Raw genomic sequence first — 23,637 nt, forward strand, 5'->3', positions numbered from 1 at the left:
AAATAAAATGAAATAAAAAGTCGTAGAGAGATGTATTAGACAGTTTTTCGTATGCTCTTTCCAAAAACTATATCTCAGATGACCCATATGCATTTTAAGAATTGTGGTGAACTTCTTTCTCTGAACATCCAGTATCGCTCTCAAATTTTGCGATTTTAATTAAGCATAGCTCAGCACCCTTGTTTTCAGCACCTCCTTCTTTACCACTGGCTTACCACATGTACGCATTGCGTACCTATTTTTAGAAGGTCAGATGGTATACTTTTACGAGATATAAAAAAAAAAGTTTCCTTTTTTTCATGTTCTTGCTTTGCGAGGCTGCTGCTCAGTATTCGCAAAATTTGCCGATTTTGAGGGTGGCTCCGAGCCTCATCAGGGCAAAATCAGACAATGCTCGATTTCTCGAAAAATAAAACTCGCTGAAAAATTTTATCTCCATTTTCGAAAATACTTTTATATAGGGAACCTTTTGATAAAATCAAATGGAGGTCGATTTTTTCGAACTGTTGGACGATGTTTAATATTTACAGGCAGCGGCCCTTTTATTACAATAGAAACATCATAGGCAACTATAAACATTTGTACTAAATTAAGTAACTACCTCAAGAGGAAATAAATTGAATTGAATTGAATTCTCAATCGAAAGCACCCCCAGACTTCCCAATCCAACGCAACCTGAAAATCTTATGCTTAATTTCACAAGGGCCTTGCTAAGCTATTATGATATTTGTAATGATTTAGTGTGTAGTGTAGTGTTGTACAGGTTTACAGTCTGTACTGTATAAATATTTAGGCTTCGCTACAGTATTTAAAGTTTTGCCACCTTTTTGTCACCTTAGTCTGAAGATGATATATAGAATTATATCAAAGTATCATAAGTAAACGTTTCTTTGCATTTCTTGCCTGTATTATAGACTCGATGCATTTACTCGGAATTACATGTATTCTCTATCTCTTAAAAGGTAAATGGATGCTTATACTTAGTTTCCGCATTTTTGAACTTAAATTTAATTCTTAACTTCTGTAACTTGTTTAACTCACGCAGTATGTCTGCAAGGCAAGTTTTAAATAAACGATTAACTCGGATTGATTTTTTCTTGGAGAATGCCATGACAGGTTTACAGTCACTACTGTAATTTAGACTGTGCTAGCTAACTACTGTTCTTATAGGTCTACAACTGGGTTAAGCATGAATTAATGACTATATGTTTCACTTTGTCATGAATACGATCAAATATACTTTGTATACCCTAAACAACCTGCCCCAGGCCATATAAGCCTCTATAAGTTTCTGTAATCTGTTGTAATGATGATAATAAGATTAAAGATTAGAAAATTGCCTGCGGTTTGAACAACTGGCGACTTGGTGAGCTAGTAGTTAGGGGAAGGAATGAGGTAGCGAATATACCGCAGGTTCGAATGCCATGTCTGGAAACCAGTGTTGTCATTTATAAGAATGGTCGATTTTTGTCGATCGAGTCTTAGTGAAGTATAATCTTATAAAGAAAAAGATTGTAATAGTAAATCAACGAGTGTTTTCCTCGCATTTGTTGACTCAATCAATCATTAATGAGTCCCAAAGTCAGTTGGATTGGTCCTGATTGTTTGTTTTAATTGGTTTGTTTTCACGGTTTTGTTGAAGCAGATGAGTATACATTGGCAGCTATACACTGCTGATGTCGACATACTGTACGCACTTAAACTAGCTTACACTCAAAGGCCAGACTACAACATCGGATACTACGTTCTCAATTCTACTCGAACAGTGCGTGGGTTGTTTGTAACGTCCCACAGAATCCAGAAATTATGAACAAGTGTTGTGAAACGGAGCCTTCGGCTTAGACTGTTCATCCGTGAAGGAAGACTCACACTTTGGGTAATGGTCCGGCTGGGGTTTGAATCCGTGACCTCCGACCCGCACGAACGTATAGTGCTCTCGACTGAGCCATCTGGAGAACGGTCAGATGGCGCTAACCAGCCGATTCATCGCCCGAATTGATCGGTTTTCCACACGAAAACTAAGCGTTTTCAGTTTGGTCACTTTTGGCAGCCGGGCCGTCTGGCCCCTCAGTATAGGCCACTTGCACTAAGAGGTCATGTGACATCGTTTTTATGAAAATGAAAGTTACATGATTTTGCCTTGGAAACACTATTAGTGGGCCATCTCTTAAACAAAGTAATAGTGATTTGGTTTTTCAAACCCGCACCATTTGCTTAAAATGAGAAAGTCCGTAGCTGGTCACGTGACCAAAACTTGATTACTGCAGTCGAGGTCTGCGTTTAGTTTGTTTGTTTTCTTTTTTTTCTTTCTTTTTTTTTTTTTTTTTTTTTCCGTGTCGGTAAAAGTCTTGCCTGTCACTCCCCTGGTAAGTGGTGTCTTTGTGTATAGAGCCTTCTGCGCGTATTTTCTTAGGATCGAGAGGGTAGTGGAACTGCGTAGATTTCTCTGGTGGACACAGTAGAATCATTAACTTAGCTTGCAATGGCGTCGAAAGTCATGCAACGCGAATGGCGTTTTAGTGGATCCTTAAACAAAATATACCCTTATGGAGCTCAATAATGGAAAGTCAGTTGGATAAACTAGGCATGAATCTCAAAAGCGACGAGTACTGGACTTCGACAACAATATATCGCCCGTCGAGACGAAATCAAAGTGAGCAGTATTTACCTGAAGTACATGGTAATTTGACACAATTGAGTTTCTTGTCTTCACGCACGCAATCAAATAGGAAGAGGTTTTCGCCTCTAAGAGCAAATATGTTGTTTGTTTCAATCAAATTTTTTGCTGGAAAAGGATTCTGTGGTATTTTCTGCCTTTGTGAATTATATGTTGTGTATTGAATTTTCGAGCTTAAGGTTCAAATGTGATATGGGAGAAGTTTTTTAGGATTGCTCTGTAAGCAGAAAGGGTTCACAGGCCTGTTGGAAGCGTGCTTGAGTTTCAACAAAATGAGGCCCAAAATCAGTGAAAACTTGAGATGAATAATAAAGTAGCTGCTATTTCCAAAATGATGGAATTACCTGGTGATAAATAACGTCGTACTCGTCTTGGAGAGTAAATTTTGACTTTGCATAAACAAGAGTTGGGCGATTGTGATCTTTGTTTTGACTTCGCTCATTTCATTGTCAAACTTTATAACACTTGACAGAAAAAGAAACTTACAAAAACCCGGTATCTTGCCATCATTTGACACAGATGCTTCACTGTTTGGCGAGTAAACATGCCGCGGTAACTTAATCACGGCTCCCGCTGAATTCCGGCCATGTCACTTTCGATTTTGCAATTTACTTGAACGTAGCAAAAATTTCCCAAAATGTTTGTCGCTGATCGTAACTTTTTATATTCTATATTCACGGTTCAAAATTAATGTTGTTTTCATGTCGTAAATATTTTATTCTCGATCGACCGTCTGGGAAACTTCCTTCTGCTCTTTCTGAAAACTGTGTTTCAATAGTTATTTGCTTTTTCATCAATATTTGTTTTGCATAAAGCAAGCTAACAGAATCTGTACCTTGCTGAGTTCGCATTTGTTAGCGTTAATAGTATTTTCGGTCAGATGTTTCTGTTTTTTATGAGGGGTTTATTGTTTTGGTCTCCCATCCCAACACTAACCCCGCGAAACAGTGCTTGACTTCAGTGAAGTTTAGTATTACAAAGTTTTCGGATGCTCATAGGGCACACTTGTGGTGAAAAGAAGTTGTGAGGGAACTTGAAAATTATCAACATGTCAGCCCAGAAGCCAATGTTTCTCGCTTCTCTTTTATTTGTTATTCTTCAGAGACTGGAATGCTGTATTTCAATACCACACAATTCAGTGCCTTCTGATTTTCTGTAGCACGTACCACAGGCAAGCCAGGGTATGCTTCACAGAAGCATCTAGTTTTCTTTAAATTATGAATTACCGCTTTCTGACACAAATTTTGCACTTGAACTTCAAGGAAAATGTTGAAAAGATGATGTGGTAACGTTTATGGCACATCTGAACTCAACTATCAAACATTTAACAAGATATAAGCAAAAGGTAGTTTTGGCCGCCATGTTGGAGGGCAAGAGTATGCCCTCCAACATGGCGGCCAAGACAAATCATGCTACTTTGTTGAAAAATCAAAGTACCATAAAATATCTCCCTTAAATGCGTTTCCTCTCAAATTTCGCGTGTAAGATAATTTTTATGAGTTCTGTCAATTTTTGGCAACAGCAAGATTACAACTCACTGTTTAAGGGAAGCATTGGTCACGTGACCTCTTAGTGCAAGTGGCCTATTGAGACCTCCTCTCAACAACCTCGTTTCCAGGACCTCTTCATCGGCCAGAAGCTAAGGGAGAGGTCTTGGCAAAGAGGTTGCTACTATTAACTGTTTACATTGAATAAAAGGGGACTTAATCTTAATTGTACTAGAAAATATCCTGCAAAGGTTGGTCAAGACAACGTGAACATAGGCGTTGTTGCTTGCAATATTTCGGCTGGCCAACACCAGCCTTCTTCAGGTTTATTGAATGGATAAATGCTAGTAACAAGATCTTTATATTTACCGGAAATGACATAAAAATGCTACGTGATGTGTTATAAAAACGGAAATGCATAAAAAAGAGGAGAGAGAATAATACATGATAACAAGATGAAAAAAACAAAAGAAAATTAAAAGGTAGCTAAACTAAATTACATTTCATCTCTTATACTATATAGCTGGCCGAGGGAGACTATGATTGCCACTTACGATGAGTTTCTCCCACGGTCATACGGAGTGAGATCTGGGTACGTGGTTAAGCCGCGACGACGGGTACTCGGTGCCGCCAGCCCGTCTTAAATACGGTGCCTATTAAAGAAAAATCAAAGGTATTTTTACGCGGTTTACTGAATATGAGGGAAAAGAAAATCTAAAGGACGTTCGCGCCCAAAAGGTTCCCCCGTACAAATTTTTTTGTTTTTTGTTGAAATGGACAACATCAGAAAAGGAAGTGATCTACGGAAAGAAAAATGGGGATTACCGAGCATTCCAGAGAGTAAAATCGCTGCGAAGTTCTCAAAGCGATTGTCTATTTGAAATGTCACGCCATTGCGTGACATTTCCGAGAAGACCTGGGTCCACAGCTATCCCATGATGCCACATGCTTTCACGTGCCATTCTTGTGGAAAATGTTTGCGCCATTAGCATCGTGTTTACCTTTGTGGTCTGCGATGCATGACGTGTGCGTGGAATGCGCGAAAAAATGCGCCGTAGCAATGGGCGCGAACGTCCTTGACTTCCGAAAAGAAAATTGGGGGTAACCACGCATTTTTCGAAGATAATCAATTCAAAGAAAAACACGACACTCCTGAGTTTTACAGACATGTTTCGGCAGTTGCCTCTGCCATGTTCAGTGTGAAATGAACAATAAATTCCACTGAAATATAAATACTGGAGAAATTACAATAATAATAGCAATAATTAAGACTATGACAATAGTAATTCAAAATTAAACCGAATGTTTTAAATTAACACGTTTGACCTGTGCGTTAAGTGTTAGTTTGTCCCAAAATATGAGCAAATCGCGAAGATATCTGATCGATGATGGCAAAATTGTCACGGGAGCATGCAGAGCGACATGCTAACGAGTTCTCCAGATGCTTGAAAACGTGTGAGGCCCTGTCCGTTTCCAAGTGTTCCCTTAAGGTCGGTACACACGAGGGAGCTTGCTCCCGCAGCACGTCCCTGCAACACGCTCCCGGAGCAAAGCTCCCTCGTCTGCACCAACGATTTCTAACGAAAAAATATGTTTGCTACAAAACTTTTGCTCAAGAATTTTGCTCCCTCATATCAAACTGACATATCAACCCGGGCATATCAAACTGGTTTGATATGAGGGAGTAAGCTCCAGGGGCAAATCTGTTGCACGAGTCTGTTTCAGGAGCAAGCTCCCTGGTGTGTACTGAAATTTGCTTCGCGTGACATGACGTGTCTCCAGTTGGCCAATCAAAAATTGGCCAACTGCGTAGGGCACGTAGTTCATGTAGTTCAACTAAGTAGGGCACGTAGTTCCCGGTGTTGTGGTCTGTCTTCAGTTGAGTATCATGGTTGGGAAAAGGGCCACAGTAATTGGCGCAAGCTGTTGTGGCGCTCTGCCAGCTTGATTAGTCCTTCGTGTGTAATGGTTGGGGTACTTACCCGGGAGCGTGTTTCGGGAGCGTGTTTCAGGAGGAAGCTCCCTCGTGTGTACCGGCCTTTACACGTGTGTTGAAATGTCGGGTGGTCTCACCGACATAGCAAGCTGCACAGCCTGCAGACGAAAATTTACACATGATCGGAGTCCATTAGGGATAGGGTCTTTCACTCTGAAGAGGCTACCTACTTTGAAGGAGGAAAACGCTGACACAATGTTTGCGTTGTTACAATAAAAACTTGAATGTGAAACTCGACGAATGTGCTTTTGGGCGATGCTACAAAAATAACCTATGTAGGGTAATTTGAAATAAAAGATATTGGGCGCTTGTTCACCAGTTGATCTTACAGCGTTGCCTGTTACATGCTGAGTGACACTGCGGTTAATAATTCTTTCAATTAGCCTAGATGGATACAGGTTTTTCTTTAGGATGAATGTTAGTGACTCGATGTCCTCATTAAACGCTTTCCAGGTGTTACAAATCTTGAGAATTCTATCAACAAGGGTCTTGACTAGCCCAATTTTGTATGAAAATGAGGTAAAGCTAGAAAAACATGTTAATGAGCCGGTGAATGTTTTTTTTACGGAATACTCTAGTAACTACCGTAGGTACCGTGTTGTCAACGTGTATATCGAAAAAGGGCAGTTTATGATCTGATTCCGCTACCATTGTGAATCGTATGTTGGGATGACGGGAGTTGATAAAATCAAAAAATAGTAACTTAAGGCATCAGACTCCGTATGAAACAAACAAAAAGTGTCACCCACGTACCGTCGATAGAATAGAATTTCCGACGGGAAAGTGTCTAGCCACTTCATTTCATGGTGCCCCATAAAAAGATTAGCCAAGACAAGTGCAAGCAGCGACCCCATAGGAACACCGTCTATCTGGTCATAAAATGACCCATCAAAAAGAAAATGTATTTGAGAGGTGGCTATGTAGAAAAGCTTTTTGAAATCATCGTGTGCAATTTTGATGTTAGGAATACCCTTGAGAATATATTCAACAGCGAGATCGATACTCTCTTCCAAAGGAATGTTTGTGAACAAGCTATCAACGTCAAAGGATACCATGTATTTGCCTTGCATTGAGAGGCTTTGGATCTCTCGTACAAATGTGAATGTATCACCAGCACAGTGTTCGGACGAAATATGAGGCTGTAAGCGAAGATAATTTACGTTGAGGGACACCACATGTTGATAATCCAAATTGGAAAAGTACGCATGCGCTACCCGTTCCAGCCCACCGAGAGGCCGATTTCACACCGGAACGAGTGGTCGTTCCTCGCCGGAACGAAATTTTCGCTCCAGTGTAGCAACCGGGGTGAACTCGCGCTGGTGTGAGTCGCCCCAGCATGGCATTTTTTGGAGGTATCATGTAAACAAATTCAGAGATAAGAGAGGGAACCGGAGGGAACTCGCGCCGGTGCGAAAGTCGCCCCGGTATCATGTAAACACCCCCTAAGGTTACTCGACCAGTCACACGATAACCATTTCCTCCCAGATCTGCCATTTGGTATGATTTGTACATGTGATGTATGATCCCCCCCATCACTTCCGCCTGGACGTGTCTCAGACTGTAGGCCGCAAGAAAAAGTTTTGAATTTCCGATTAGTTACAGTAGAGAGTGCGTGTTAAAGTTTTAAAAAAATAAGAGTTGTCCATCTCTATAAAAATCCACTAAATTTCATCGCCTTTGAACATTTGCGTACGTTACTGATATATCATAATAGTGGTTTTATCAGTGGGTTTTTTTCGTATGGAACCGCGGGACATTTCAGGGCAACCTGGCTATCAAGTTTATTGCGACCCAGCAGAGAACTTAGCTCGCGTACACCCAAACACCTTACTTACACACATACATACGTTTATTCCACGTCCCCAAGGGGCTTTTCAGGGACAACTTTGATTAACTATGCTTGTTTTGGCTAGCTATTGACGGCTGTAAGTTTAGCCATAATCTTGAACATTTCAAACATTGAAAAACTCGCAACACTTCTTTCGAATTCCTTCCTTCTCTTGTAAGCATCGTTTTGCACGCGGATTTATCATCTTTTTGTGAGATCAAGACTGAAGCTAACTGCAGACAATTAAAAGGGAGAGGGTAGCTGTATCCGCAACCTCGTTCCGGTTGACGAGTAGGAGAGAACCCTGGTAACGAGGTTGCTGCATCCGTTGTGGGATGGTGGACTGACGCAACCAAAAGGCGCAGCTGGCGTCACCCATGTTCCCCTGCGCTTGATTGCTCAGTCACCTTCGCTCATTCATGAAGTTTGAGCAGCTCTGAATTATTATTGTGTAACTTATCGGTATTTTTTGAGATATTAAAAAGAGTCTTTCCAGTTTTTCGCATTGGGGCCTTGATGCATTTTCATAGTCGGCCAGGAAAAGCATGTTTATAATCATTGCCTCATTCAGACAATTCTAAATTCGCAAAAATATTCCTAACACTCTCGTTGTCCCTTATCAAAGAGACAAATCACTCAAAGGCTTCAGTTCTTGTCAGAGCCAAAATCCCAACAATAAAAAGAGGAGTTAGATGCGCTGAGGAGGGTGACAACATCCCAAACAAAAATAAACGTTACGTTACCAAAATATCACGTTCTGATCAGTTCCAGACTCGAATCTTCGTCGTAGGCGGATCAAGGGCGAAAAAAGGAAAATAGATAGAACTGTAACCAAATACTTTCTTCCATTCAAGGAAACAAGTTTCAGTGTCAAGGTTAGCAAAAACAATAAGATCATGATGACACAGTCAAAGCTGTGTGGACAGGTGAAGTTGAAAGGACTGCAAAACGCGTTATGAAATATCAAGAGACTGGAAACGCCATCAGTGAATGCTAGACGGTAGGCACTTATACCGAGAACTCATTTTGTTCTAGTTTGCCAATTTTTTTTGTAGTATAAAGAAAGGGGTAAATTCAGAATTCTTTAATTTCCCCTCAAAAGTTTATCTATTGATATAAATACATCATCATAGAGCTGCATAAGTTGACCCTACAAAAGTGTGACTTAACTGCTGCCGAACGCAATCATTTACTTTGAAATGGTTTATTTACCAGAAGCCAAACCAGAGAGGTAAAAATTGACAAACTTTCTCTTTCTCTTAAAAATGGAGCTGTCGGGATGATTTTTGAAAAGATTTCGTTGCTTTCTTAATAATTTTTTACCATTCTACGGCTTTGCGGTTTTACCCAATGCGCGTCATGGTTTTTGACAATTAATTCAACTCGAGTGGGGTCTTCATGCTAAAACTCACAGAAAACCTGCTGTAACAGGAGATTTCAGCTGAAAATTGATTGATTTCCTTAGCTTGTTTAAAGCAAAGGAGTACTTAAGGGTTTATAAACCTTTTAAAAATAAATATGGAGTGAAATAAACGGAAATAAGGTGTTATGACATTATATAAATGCACAAATGGCGGTCTCCATGTTCCGTCTACATTCAAATCCGGTGACCTTTCAGGCAAAACCTCATTCAATTGAAACGATAAGCGGCGTGGTGATGCTTTCGATTTCGAAAACGTGAGTATTTCACTATCGTCTCTCGCGAGGACCCAAACTTCGGAAGCATCACGAGGTAATACAAGTTACAACGTGTTCAAAAAACTTTTGTCGTCATACGATATCTTTCTTCGCACCTTGAGAAATGTGCTAATTAATGCACTTTGCACCAACAAAAGATAACGTCCAGATGATTCGCAATGACACAAAGTGTTGACAAGTCATGTGCGACACTATTCAACTGAACGAAGATCTGTCATTATCCTGAATTAACCTTCCCCTAACGAAAGTCTACCAAGGACTCTGGGTGATTCCCTAATCAAGTCAAATTAAGAACAGTCCCTGGTGCCGTTATCTGGAATGTGAAAAGGGTTTTGAGCACAGTGCGCATGAGATAAACTCCAAAAATGGGATCCAAGTCGACAACTTGACGCACGTCCACTTTCACTAAAAAGAGATTTGTGTGAGGTTGGTTATACCGTATTTAAAATCACCATGCACGCTTTAAGGGTTAACCAAGGAAGCTTTTGTCTAAAAATCTAGCGATATTTTATGTCAACTGTCGAATATAACCTGAAAAAAAGATAATGTCCAGTCAATGTATATAAAGCGGCGTGTCTACCGCACTCCCATGGAGTATTTTATTTCTTCCTCGTATTGTTCACGTAACAATAAAGAGGAGTCTGCGGTTTGCGAACGAAAACAATGGGTGCGTCGCTCCAATTTGCTTTGTAACGCCAGCAACTGTCTTTTTCGATATTAGCATAAAAATTTAATATCTTCGCGTCTTGGGCTTGAAGTAATTCTCATGCGTTCGAGTGGGCGTTTTGTTCAAAACGACAAAGATGCAATATTTTGAAAACTCGTGAAGTTGTCACCAGCGTATTCAAGGTATGATGTTATTCCATATCTTCAGCCTTTTTTTTTATCTATTAACGAACGTTTGATTATTATTATTATTACAAGAACAAACAAATCACACAAAGATATGGCTGGAAAAACGAAAATCATTAAGGATGACGCGGTGCTAGACGCTACGCCAATAATTTTGAAAGAGGAGGCAAAATGCTTTGAGTTGAAATTTGTAGCTTTAGATTGATGTTTGAGAAGGAGTTGGTCAAACATTCCAGAGTAAACCTATCAGTAAAACTCATCAATTATCCTTTCTTCACCATTGGTATTAAGTTCGTCTGGAGGATTAATCTCACGATACCTCTGTATTTCATTAAAAACCAACCATTACAGCAAATTCTCACATATTTCAGTGCCGGACTGGCGAAATTAATCTTGTCCTCCGAAAGATGTCCTTCCTTTTCAATCGGATAGCCAAGCATTTGTCATGGTACATGTACAGTTCCAGTGTGACAAATGAGCTTGATCATCCTGCACCGCTACATTTAGGTTGTTGTATTCTATCCCGTGGATGCTTCGCGGAAAAACGTGATTTTCAAGTTTGGGAATTCGAGAACGTAAAGAGGCTTAAGATATTGGTTGGAAACGAATCCTTTCAATTGTCACACTTCTTGCGGATTCTACTGATTCAGGAAAGAAGCGATCATATGGCAAAATCATGTAAAGGCTAAATTCATGCTATGCGAATATTAACTCTACTGTGAAAATTAAACAAAAGTCTTGAGTCAATTTTGTTGTTGTAATAAAGGCATTAATTAATTATACAGCTATTATTTCGGATGACAAAGGGACGCAGATCGCAGACTTTCAGAGACGTTGGACTGGAGTTATTAAAGTAACACAGTCCTCTTTTCTATACATGTTGACCTTGTAAGAAGCGCATGCAAACAAGATGAAACAGGTTGCAAAGCTCGGTGTAGTGTCTCGCAGATAATTGATACACTGCTCCAGAAGTTGACCCTGCAATTTGAGAAGCTGGCCGAAAATAGTAAAAAAAAAACAACCCTACTGGTTAAGTCAAGATACCGGATGGCCGAAATCCTTGGCAAGAATTAGTTAGCATTTCGTAAAAAGTATGATATCATTGTTACGCCAGAAATTGCTTCAGTACCACAAATCTGTGTAAAACCTTTTTGGAAAAATTTATCGGTAAATATCGATCATTGCAATTAGTGAAGAGTCCAATTTTTTTCATGAGCCCAGTCCCAGTCTAGCTTAGGAAGCCACACGTACTTTTCTGTGCAGTATTCCCATTATGTCTTTAACTCCTCTCATCTTTTCATCATTTTCATGTCAGATTATAGTGGCTTTGGGTTCTTTGTTCGTCGTTTTCAAGTGTATAATGGCATTGTTTTCGACTGATATTTACGTGGTGCTATGGACGGAAAAAAATAAAGAGGACACTTTAAAGCCTGCCTAATGGGTCACGTACCACACTCCTATAAACAATTAGGCCTCTATTGCTTATTACCAGCTAGTGAGGTAAAGACAGGAATGAAAGGTAAGGGAGTTCTAGATTTCTCAGTGTAGAAGTAGATACAGTCGATACGATAATCAAGTTGCTGGTACGCAGTAAAACAACGTGAGAGCAAAGGATAATGTGGATCGATCGAAGGTCACAAAATGTTCCCACTCCTACTTAATGCTCCGGTTAAACATCGCATAGCCTTTTCAGGGCCGTAGCCAGAAAAAAAATATATGACTGAGGCAATGTCCTTGGTTAAATACTCTTAGTAGGTATTTTAGGTGTTTATGATCAGTACATTTTAAAGACAACACTGGAATCACGCTTTATTTTAAAGCCGAATCACGAAAAAATGACCGTGAGGCAAGTGCCTCGGTTTTCCTCATACGATCGAGGAGGATGAAGGTCTTGGTTGCCTTCTTTTAGAGAGATTTTCAATATCGCTTTTCCGGCAAACTGCAGACCGCAGAATGAAATTCGCGTTTTGTCAAAAATCAAAGAAATTTGTTTGATTATATCGTCTCAAAAGAGAAAGAAAAGTTTGAATAAGAGATAAGTTCTTGCTTTCAAGCAGCAGCCTGCCGCTGGCCATTTCACGTAAACGCGATGCTCATAAAATCTCTCTATTATCTGCCAACCTCTGAAAACCAGGAATATAGGACAAAGAAACGATAACGGGACCTGAAAGACTGAAGACCTCTGAAAACTGACAAAGGGATTAAAAATAAAACGACGGCGGATCTGAAAGAAAGAAAGAAAGAAAAAAAAAAACATTGAAAGCTTTTTATCTAAAACTTAACAGATGGAACAAGGACACAAAGCTGACAAGTAAGTCTGAGCGAAGAAGTTACCTCCCATTTCCCGGATAAGCTGAGAGAAAAACTGGCGATCGAATTCACTTGTATCACTCAAATACAAGGCTCAATACAATTAAAGGCAAACAAACCAACTGTATTTGTCCAGCAGCTTACATTTTGTCACAAATACAACTATAAATTATTCTTTGATAATAATAATAATGACAATGATAATGATAGTAACAATAATAATAATGACAATAATAATAATAATAATAATAATAATAATAATAATAATAATAACCTGTGTGATTGAGGGCAAGGAAAGTGGAAAGCGTACCGTTTCTCCTGTGCGACATCCCAATTTCTATTATCACGTTGCTAAAAATATGTGATGACTAGTCATGTGGTATGATTTGTTTACCCATCGGATTACCAGTAAATTATACAACACAAAGATTTAGTTGAATCACGGATTGTTTGCTTATCGCAATTGCCATCTGATTTCGTATGGTAAAGACAGATTCTTTAAAGTAAAGAGGATTACCGATATAAAATATTTTAATCGGTCAACCCTAGAAAAGTAACGATTTACTGAAAATGACAATCACGCACGAAGAATCATAAAAAAAATGCCACGAATCGGAAGAAGTGAATAATGCTGCTTTAGTTTCTAATTTTCTCATTTCGTCAGCTTGGCAATTGAGTTTAATGTCAACTGACAAACTTTAAGGCATACCACTACCATTAATTTTATCAAGACTCGTTGTTCAGTTATTCCTATCCAGTTCTTTATAATCTCTGGAGGTTTGCAGTAACAGGTCCTCTCCGGTAATTTTAATCCAATTTAAGTTTCTTTTTCTAATTAGACTTTTTTTCTCTTTTTTTTTTTCTTTTTAAACTTCGAACGTCATGAGGTTCTCGGAACTGTTCTCGGATCTCGGAGTTGTTGCATGATTTCCGGCCATAAACCTTTCCGGCTTTCTTTGGCCTTTGACGTTGACCGTGACGTTCAATATCGTTTCTTTTCAGAGGCGCTCAGTCGGTCAAATTATGCTCACATCAATTATTTGCTTGACGAGAAATTCATCGATGGAACCTGTAGATAGTTTTTGTGACTAATCTACTTTGACAAAGCCTTACTTAGATGCGTAATTCTCATCTTCTTAGGCAGAGTTCTTTGAATCCCTGATTCAAAATTCCGAGCCTTTACCGTCAGAATGAAACTCTATCCGGCTTCATCACTGAATTACAATGGATGCTGTAGTTCTCGATGCGTGTAAATAAGGTTACCTAGTTATCTCTCATTAATCATTTTGTTTCTACCGTTGAATTTCGTATTCACATCAGGTCCTTTCAAAGTGTTTTGAATCACTGGTCGTGCAAAATCTCGCATTCTATCAAAGATGATCCTCGGTTTTCCTTGTCACGTTAAAAATGATTCACGAAAGGGAGACTTTTGTCTTAACGTTGGCTTAGTTCTGATATCCATCGCTCCAACAGACCATAAGCAAGTGTGGTTTTTCTGTTATAACATGTGTGTCAAAGTAGGATCTGTAAAACAATAACTTAATCGATTATTAAGATATAAATTGCCTGTACGTCACATCCGCCCACACTCTTCCACAAGACCACTCTCCAGTAATGTTCTGCCACAAGTCACGAACATTTGCAACATGTGAGGGTGCTTTGGTTGTTTACTGATTCATGAAAACAAAGGGCAACTTTTCATTACAAAAAAGATATTTCAATGCAGTGAAATTGATAAAACGAAGTTTATTTGAATTCAAGTGGAAATACCAAGCATTGCCACTAAATTAGTAAAATGTTTTAAAATATTAATAGTTACGACTCCGCTTTTGGACAACCAACATCAAGATAATTTATTCACACTACATGTATTTTGGGCCCAAATGAGATTACTAATACAAGAAAACAATCAAAATGGATTGGCAATTAGAGATACTTAAATTTATAATACTTCAGTTTGCAGCAGCCAACGTTGGGTAGCATTCGAGTTGGCTGCGTAACAAAAAAACCTAAAACAATAATGACTAGTTATTTTCATTTCACATCACAAAAAGAGGTTAATTGAAGCTAACTGAACTGCGATAAAAAAAGTAGGACAACCATAGATTGTGTACTAACTATGTTAAGTCAACAGATTTGTTGCAATTGGTGAAGACAAGAATTATAAATGTCGATCTATGACCAAGAAAGATGCTGAAACACTTGTTGAACGAAATAAGCTTTATCACGAGCTCATGGGGTCCTGGCTTTATATTGCTCTTGAAAGCTGTGATTGCAAAGTTTCGGACTTGTAGGCCGATATGTGTTTTTTACATAAATTTCAAACAGTTGCAAAAGTTACTTTGGATGTGTTGGTTCCTCGAAAGAAACTGTGCTTGTAATGTAATTTTCAAGCGTTCTTTAATAACATAAGTATACAGGGACGCTTTAACTGAAACTCTCGAAATTGTGAACCTTGTAAATTGATAAACTTATATCTGAACAACCGCACTTGATCCTTACGTTATCTTTGTCTAGGTACGACTGACAGCCCTGTTCGATTCTCTCTTTCATAAGCGCTTGCAGGTTGACGAGCAAAATTTAAGGGTTTCCTGACAGAATTGTCTTGCAGGGTAACAAAGAAGGCGCTTATAAATTGTCAGAATATGGCTTTACAAGAGGAGTCTCCTCTTGAATACCCAAGCGGATGAGCTGATACTAAGCCCCGAGATAAAGGAGGACGGACGCAAAGTTGTATCTCCAGGTTGTTGTTGGCCGTCTGGCGCGACTCGCCGAGATTCTCCATCCTCAGAGCCGGCCCCTCACCGCACTGTGTTATTTCCTTGGACAGCACACTTTTACTCTAAACGTTTTCCCTCCACCCCGATATAAATTAGCTGAGTTCCTGAGACATACAGATGACTCGAGGTCGGACGAGCTTAGCGGAAAGGCTCTTTCTTATCTTAGTTGCTCTATTCTGCCTGAAAATTTGATAAGCTGAGGTTGTTAGGCTATTGTGGCTCATGAGTGATTAACGTCGGAGTGATTGCAAGGTACTGAGACAACTCCGTAGAAACTGTAAGAAAGTATAACTTCTCTACAATGAGTACCGTCAGTTTTCGAATAAATCTTTCAGGAACGGGTGTGGAAGTTACGTTCAATTTTTCAGCATTGATAAGCAATAAAAGTTTCAATATTCTATTTCATGGTCAGAAATAAGCAAGAATAATTCGATCCTTATTTTGATGTTAAAAAGGTATATATTCAGTTTTAAACAACCATACAGCAGCTCTAATTTTGGGTATTCGCTATTTTTAAACTAAAATGTGTTTCACGAGCAATTTTTGTGTGGAGTCCGGGAAAGTGTGCATGGTTCATTAAAAAACGAAGACTGAAACTCTTGCGACCTCAAACACCAGTTGGCGTGATGATGAATACTCTCCGTTATGTGGAATGCACCTACAAGGTTGAAGGCCACCTCGTTTCATTTCCGTTGTAGTGGGCTTAATGTAATATGAAAACCCCCGCACGGAAAAGGTTTCTGACGAAGCTAGGCTAACAAAATTGTACGTGAGACCAATCATACTGTTATACTTTCACTACCTTAACTCCGCCGGCAAATCATCGGCTTCTAGTAACCTGTTTAAAGAGGCATTTTCACACAAAAATACTCGGACCGATATTTGATGACTTAAAGTGCGGAGTATTTGAAGAATGAGTGTCACGGTCGTGTCTGTGAATCAGTGAACCAAGCGGAAAATCGTCTTAGCGAATTCTCTGTTAATTCGGCTGCGGTTGGACGCAGGTTTGACTAGCGTTCGTTGTGGTTCAATTTTTTCTTTTAACCTGGCAAACCGCTCGATCCAGCTGCTATCCACAGGGTAAACCACAAAGGCAAACACGGTAGTATTCTGGTTTCGTTGTATCTATGGTGAAGCCAAGACAACCACAAGGTAATAATAATCGTTTATGACATATTTGAGCCATATCGTAGATAAAAACGATACTTGTTGATAGGGTTGGAGAATCTATAATTCTTGTGTGAATACCGCTGCAATATGTTTGGATATTGTACGCTTTAGACATGCACTCTGTTCTTTCTTCCGGTGCGAAAAATCCACGCTAAAATGATAGGCTTTATTTTCCTCGCTCCATGTTACATATTGATGAAACACTGAAACTCCGTGACGTGATTTCTAGCATGTGCAAGTCTATCCTAACAGAAAAATGACCGACATCGAAAGACCATTGTTATTAGTTACTGACTCATCATCAATGTTTCTTGTATATTCTGACTACTAGATTGGATTGGCCTTAATTATTTTCAGTGGATGTAAGGTATTTTAAGAGCACCCTTTCAACGCTTTGAGGAGTGTGTCATTCACAGGTACTCGGATAACATATCATTTCATTGATTCAATTGATAAGACAATGGTGTCTAAAAATGCAAATCAAAACGCCTATGCATCGAGGTCGCAGCTCCCAATCGACCGAGCATTAACCTGTAGAAATTTAAGAGGTAAGCAATTTAAAATGTCAAAATAGTTCCATTTCAAAGTCGTTCTGACATACGATGTAAAATATAAGCAATTCAAGTTTCATGTGTTCTTTTACGTGAACTACTAGAATCCGAGAATTCAATTTCCGTTAAGATCTGTTCAAAGCGACTTCTTTTCTAAAAAATCGTTATTCTTCAAAGGGCTCAGCTGTACTCACAAGACTTGAACCTTCGTCTATGTAAGGCAAGGATTAGAACAAACAGCCATGTGCGCGCGGGTGTTGTCGTTATACAAACAAGTTTGGTTCATGGGGATCATTTTTGTCAGTTTCTATCACTTTCTGTATCACCACCCCCCTCATCACCTTTCGCTAACAATTTAGACATAATGGCCTGGAAGTCCATTCAAATCAAGACAAGTGTACAAAGAACACTGATCAGGGGTCACCCGTTATTTGGATTTCATTCCTATTTTAAAATATAAACACCTAGCAATCTCCAGCGTATTCACTAAAAGCGCGTGCCTACCGCTACATAACAATAAATCACTTCTTCGTGTGAGCTGAAAGGGTTGGCTTACGAGTATGAGAATTCAATCTTATTTACTTTGAAATCTTGAGAAATATTGAAGTAGTGAAAAGTGTTCAGTTTGAGTTCAGAGCTTTCGAATTTGTAGTACTGCCATGTTGCATTTTGTACTTTTTTTTACGTGTAAGGAAAGGAATTAGTTCTTTCTCAGTTCAAGAAAAAAATAGATACACGACCTGTTTGTTTGTCGAGAAAAAAATTCCTAGTAAACTCGATAAACAGCGAGGGTCAAGCAAAAATATTTCAGCAGACAGTCAGCAGACAGCTCTCTGAATCGACGAATTTCCTCGTGTCTTCACGCTGATGTTCGTTCAAGCATTTCCGGTTTTTATCATTATTAGGAATGAGAGACCCATCAGTGCAAAATTCAATGCAATATCCCTTGTGGAATTTTGATGTAAAGGTCACAATGAGTTACTCGGTGCAGGGTAATCAAACAGAGAGGGAGGTATGAAATGCAAAGGCTATCTTTGATAAAAACAAACACAGGAGAAAAAAGCCACAGGAACAATGAAAGAACAAATTGAAATTTGGACTCGGTTTTTTGGAGTTTTATTTTTTAGCGAATCAAAGCAAACGGAAGCTAACTGCAGAATAATCTCTGAGTCAGTGACAGCCCTAACAACATGAAAAGCCTGTTTGCGGGCCACAACAATGAGGTAGAATATAACGGATTATCCCTACAGGGGCCACTTGATATTGGTGACAATCGACTGCACTTTTTAATCCAAGGTAAACCAGATAGTCACTGCTGGTGCTTCCACCGCTTCGCTAAGCTCAACTGAGGAAGCCAGTAGGGTTTTCGCAGTGGCGAGAACATACCTTCCAAAAATTAGTTCTGGGTTTGATTCCTGTGCTGGTGTTTACTGTCGGTCAGGTTTTTTGGTTCTCTACTGTGCTCAAAGAAGTTTTGTTCTCAAGATGATCCAGTTTTCCCCTCTTATCTCATTTAATTTGATCTAATTTATCAATTAAGGTGATTTCCTTTGCATTAAGCGCTAGCGTTGTACTATGTACAAAGATATCATTATTAGTAACTCAACACGCATCCCTAGCTTCCCGAATGCTCATGCAAAGAAGATAAATTTCTATCACTTAGTTAGCAATACGCCAGGTCCAAACCTAGCCTTAAATGGTCCGGGGACCTCGTAGAAAATAGAAAATAGGGTTCGAAATAATGTGGATGAAATTGCTTTATATGAAGCCATCACACTGCTACCCAATGCAAGGTATTCATATTACGAAAGAGATCATCTTTGAATAGCCCTGCAATACAAACGCTATCTCTTCTTTCAACAGCTAAACAAGATGACTAGTGTTTATGAAAACGCAATTTGCGACATAAGAAGGCAAATCTCAAGGCATCCCTACAACTGGACACCCGGAAGATCTTTCGGGCGTTTTAGGACCAGGTCACACCCATTTTCCCACACAGATTGGGAAGAACTTCTTAAGAGAAAATGGAACAAGCGAGCTCGTCCTTTGTCTCAGGTGGAATGGAAAGAAAAACAAGCTAGGAACATGAACGTTAATGTTGATGATTGTGCCGAGTTCCTCATGGGTCGGAGGTGTGGCAGAAGACGTAGGCTACTTTTTCGAAATGGATATTATTTGACCATACAACCCGATGGAAGCGTGAGAGGGACTAAGGACAAAGACTCGCCTTATGGTAAGTGTCCTACATCGTGGGTATTGTTATGAGTTCCTTGAATCGACCTATTCCAACTTCCATGATTTGTATGACATCATGAAGGTCGCTGGTGTCACCATATTTTATAATTATTAAAATTATATATACTGGGAAACCAGAGAGCGCACTCTCTTGCATGCGAGAGAAACTGAAATTTTTCAATGTTTTAACTCCTTGAATCTCACTGCTGTGATCATTTCATCTGGACGAATATTTTCTCACCTGTGATCAGAGGCCTTTGAAAAACCGCGTAATTCGTTGGGACGTTTTAGTACACCAATATAATTATGATGTATTGCGCCATGTATTTGCAACAGGTGATGGTTCTAAATCAGGTGGTTGTAACTCTTACGATAAGAAACGGAATGGGAAATAATAGATATGGAGACTATCCACATCTGGTCTCTCTGTGAGACTGATAAAACGGCAGCAACCATTCAGGCCGATGGATGATGGTTCCTCGTTGTAGCACGTGAAACAACCACTATCAGCGGCTGAAGGATTTGGCAAACCTGTTCACTGCACGGCTGATCAGAAAAAAGAAAAAAAAAACATTAGGAAAAACTAAAGAGCTTTTCAATCCACATTTCAAATGGCATTTTTGCTTTTTAACCCTTTAATTTTCAAGATCGAAACATTCATTCTCCTAACTAGTATCGCAGATTCCTTTGTTGGGCAGTCATGAGAATTTGGTGTAAAACTAAAATCACACTTTTTTAGCTGATAATTATCTTCATTCTCAATACCTGCTTCACTGACATTTCATCGAAATTGTAAGGAGAATTTACATCCTGATTACTCCTTGCAGTCAAAGGGTTATTTAAAGCTCGGCCAAGACCGGATAGCTTTATCTGTTACTTTAAGAATAGAAAATACCGCACCTGGAAAAGACGGAAACCAACCAGCTCGTGTGATTGATCAGAGAGATTCAGTGTTTCCTCATAATTTGCTATACTTGAACCATTCCTATCAAGGCGGAAGAAAGTGCAGCTAATCATGTACGAAAACTGAAGGAAAAACCACAGATGTAATCACAACTCAAGGATTGATCAATAAGCGTTCTTTCTTCTTTTATGATCAAAATAAACTCATCCTGATTATGGAAGTGTCAACAGGTTTAAAGGGAAAAAACAATAGCCTTAAATTCCTAGAAAATCGGAAAAGGCCTCTTATGTTTCGCTTATACATTTTTGCTTGTTTTTATAAGTATAAAAGTAATTTAATTTACTACTAGCAATGATGAAAAATTGACTCGAGCACGGTCAGCGCGTAAGACCTGAGACTCTTTGAGGATGCATGGAACGGAACTTTGAAGTCAAACAAGAGCGAGAACTTGAATGAGACGCCCGTGACTGCCCTTGTTACCTATCACTCATACTCCTTTTTTTTTCCAGCACATCAGTGACATGGTTGGGTCATTGCACCGATATCCTTTCGAGGGTGTTTAAATAGCTGAGTTTTAGCCACTATCAGGGGCACCCAACGTCAATTTTCGGAAAATATCTGTTCCGAAGATGATTTGAGATCTAGAATTTACGGAACATTTGTTTTAAATTTCCTTGCTTCCCTGCCTGTCCTAGGATTTTCGAACATCTTAAACATGGTATAATTGCCCATTTCTAACAGATTTTTACCCTAAAAGGGTCACCTAGAATTTTTGGGAGCAGGCTTTTTTCTGGCTGAAATTCTCGTTGGGTGCCTCTGCACTATGACAACAAATTTAAGAAATATGTTTGTTTCAATCCAACAGCCACTGTCGAGATTTGTTCCGTTGGAGCTGGATTGGTAAAAATCGCTGGAGTAGAGACAGAGTTTTTCTTGACAATTGATGATTCTGGAACGTTGCGCGCAACGGTAAGTCATTATTGTCGAGGTCCTACTTTTCCCTTGAGATTTATGGTTATTGTCGGAAAATAGCCATTTATTGTCTAATTAAAGTTCTTAAAAAATACGGGTGATCTTAATGTGATTTCGGCAAACGGCAAGTATCTTGCGGAAACTTGTTTTTGGCTAAAAAAATATGAAGCGGAAACACATTTGATTTAAGTCAATTTCCTGCAACCAACGAGCATGTATTTGAAAGACAGAAAGCATATCTACCTCTTGTCGCCGCGAACATTACGTGAATAAAGGGATGTAACCAAATCTCTCTTGTCACCAATACTTTTTCTCTGTTGGGAGCCTAACCTTGGTATAATTCGCAAAAAGCACTTTCGATTTCGGGGTTTTACGAAAAAAGACCCCAACCCATTGGAAAAAAACGCAAAGGTTAGGTTCGGTTCGGTTATTGATCACAGTAGGCGGGCCGTATTTTGATTGTACTCTGATACCATTTTCTGATACTGAGTTACAGAGCATTCCATTTTCTACTTTTTTCCTATTTCTATCGCACATCCAGGATGCAGACAGCGAAGAGTGCGTTTTCGAAGACGTTATGGTCAGAGATTTCTATAGCGCTTACAAGTCATACTTGTACTCAAATCAACATTGGACAGTGGCAATAAGCGACGACGATGGCAAAGCTTTCACTGCATGTTGTCAGGGGCCTCTTGATTCGGATCTTCAAGCACATTTACTCCCTGAGATGGTACCCGAAAGTGACACTTCATCGGACGAAGAGTCAATTCCTGAATCGCAAACGTCACGCTATGCGTCACGTTACGTCAGAATGGATACGTCACGCTCTCTTGAAAGGCAAACGTCACGCCTCATTGACCTCCTTAATTTTGATCTCGAGGTTTGTTTGCTAGCGGAATTCAAAGAAGACGATGCAGTGAACGTTGTAACATTTCCTGATAACAAAGTTGATCTTGGACCCTCTCTTTCAGAGATACTCAAAGAGCTAGGAACCAGTTTATAAGGAACGAAGATTTTTAATATAATTGAGAAAAGTTAGGGCATCGTTTTTTTATTAGGGTTACAACAAAATTCATCACGTTTTCGAAGGAGTATATGAGCCCGGGAGAGTACAAGTTCGATGTACTTGTGTCACATCGTGTTGCAGATTCGAAGGATGGAAAGCGCTATTCACTGGATAAATCACAATCCACTGGTTAACTCAATTTTCAGTTTTTGCTAGTGTTTATTCACCGGATATTGATTTATCTGGTGGAATGCGTTATCCACCTTTTGGTCAACCGACGCCAGTTCTCTTCACATTGGTTTTCCCGCAAAACCTTCCCAACCAATCAGAGGATGCACATAATTATTTATTACCAAAATTATATGAGATATGAAAGCGAATGCCCCAGATGCACATGTATTTCAATAAGCGTCACGAAGTGTCTCTTTGCTCTTCATCACTCCAGTCTCGGAATACAGACAATAGGCCATTTCCGAGATCATGTCTGCCTCCTCTTCAAAGCGAGTCTCAGTGCAAAGTTTTTGTGATGGTAAGAAAAACTAGCTTTGCACTTAGACTCGCTTTGAAGAGGAGGCAGACATGACCTCTGAAATAACCTATTAACCTCACAAAGTGTCTCTCTCAAAATGCTGCTCCTCAAGTAAGAATAACAGCTGTATTTCATACTTTTTATCTTAAAGTGCCCCTAACCCCAAAATATTTTTTTTGCTAAAATTAACCTTTGCACCTGTTCGAAACGCATTGCGGCCATTTTTTCATTTTTCAAACAAATCCTGCAATTTTATAGGCTTCGAAAGTTGCGAACATCCAAGCATCTTGTGTTCACGACCGAGTCAGAAGGGGAGTGGGCCTATTCCTGATGTGACGTCACAAACTTATTTACATGGCATTAACTCTTTGTAAAAATGCATGCAAATTAGATTGTGACGTCACATCAGGAATAGACCCACTCCCCTTCTGACTCGGTCGTGAACACAAGATGCTTTGATTTTCGCAACTTTCGAAGCCTATAAAATGGCAGGATTTGTTAGAAAAAGGAAAAAATGGCCGCAATGCGTCTCGAACAGGTGCAAAGATTCATTTCAGCGAAAAAAATATTTTGGGGTTAGGGGCACTTTAAGCTAAAAATAACCCTAACCTTCCACCTTACCTTATTTTTGGAAATGAGTAG

The 23,637-nt window shown here is 39.4% G+C and overlaps 1 protein-coding gene and 1 long non-coding RNA gene across 10 annotated transcripts in view; one reads left to right on the plus strand and one right to left on the minus strand.

Moving 5' to 3' along the window:
• The first annotated feature begins 8,798 nt into the window (after positions 1–8,798).
• LOC138000681 (uncharacterized) overlaps positions 8,799–23,637 on the plus strand; it is a 16,435-nt gene continuing 1,596 nt past the window's right edge. Inside the window, exons 1-4 of one of the 8 annotated variants that reach the window (XM_068847252.1) lie at positions 8,799–8,988; positions 19,213–19,582; positions 21,354–21,457; positions 22,002–23,637. The exon at positions 22,002–23,637 is cut by the window's right edge and continues 1,596 nt beyond it. In XM_068847252.1, coding sequence (XP_068703353.1) covers positions 19,222–19,582; positions 21,354–21,457; positions 22,002–22,463 — 927 coding nt within the window. In that variant the 5' untranslated portion in view covers positions 8,799–8,988; positions 19,213–19,221 and the 3' untranslated portion in view covers positions 22,464–23,637. Of the gene's footprint in view, positions 8,989–9,895; positions 10,113–10,252; positions 10,536–11,868; positions 12,058–16,529; positions 16,781–17,168; positions 17,347–18,241; positions 18,362–18,524; positions 18,573–19,212; positions 19,583–21,353; positions 21,458–22,001 lie in introns of those variants that run through there. The other 7 variants (XM_068847254.1, XM_068847255.1, XM_068847251.1 and 4 more) reach the window with 7 other exon arrangements.
• The window catches only part of LOC138000682 (uncharacterized), a 6,913-nt gene continuing 2,905 nt past the window's right edge, over positions 19,630–23,637 (minus strand). The window contains exons 3-4 of one of the 2 annotated variants that reach the window (XR_011123175.1): positions 20,485–20,569; positions 19,630–20,130 (exon numbers count right to left, since the gene is read on the minus strand). This is a non-coding gene — a long non-coding RNA (uncharacterized lncRNA). Of the gene's footprint in view, positions 20,570–23,637 lie in introns of both variants that reach the window. The other variant, XR_011123174.1, reaches the window with a different exon arrangement.

Source organism: Montipora foliosa, chromosome 4 (genome assembly GCF_036669935.1).
Source record: "Montipora foliosa isolate CH-2021 chromosome 4, ASM3666993v2, whole genome shotgun sequence".
Classification (NCBI taxonomy): Eukaryota; Metazoa; Cnidaria; class Anthozoa; order Scleractinia; family Acroporidae; genus Montipora; species Montipora foliosa.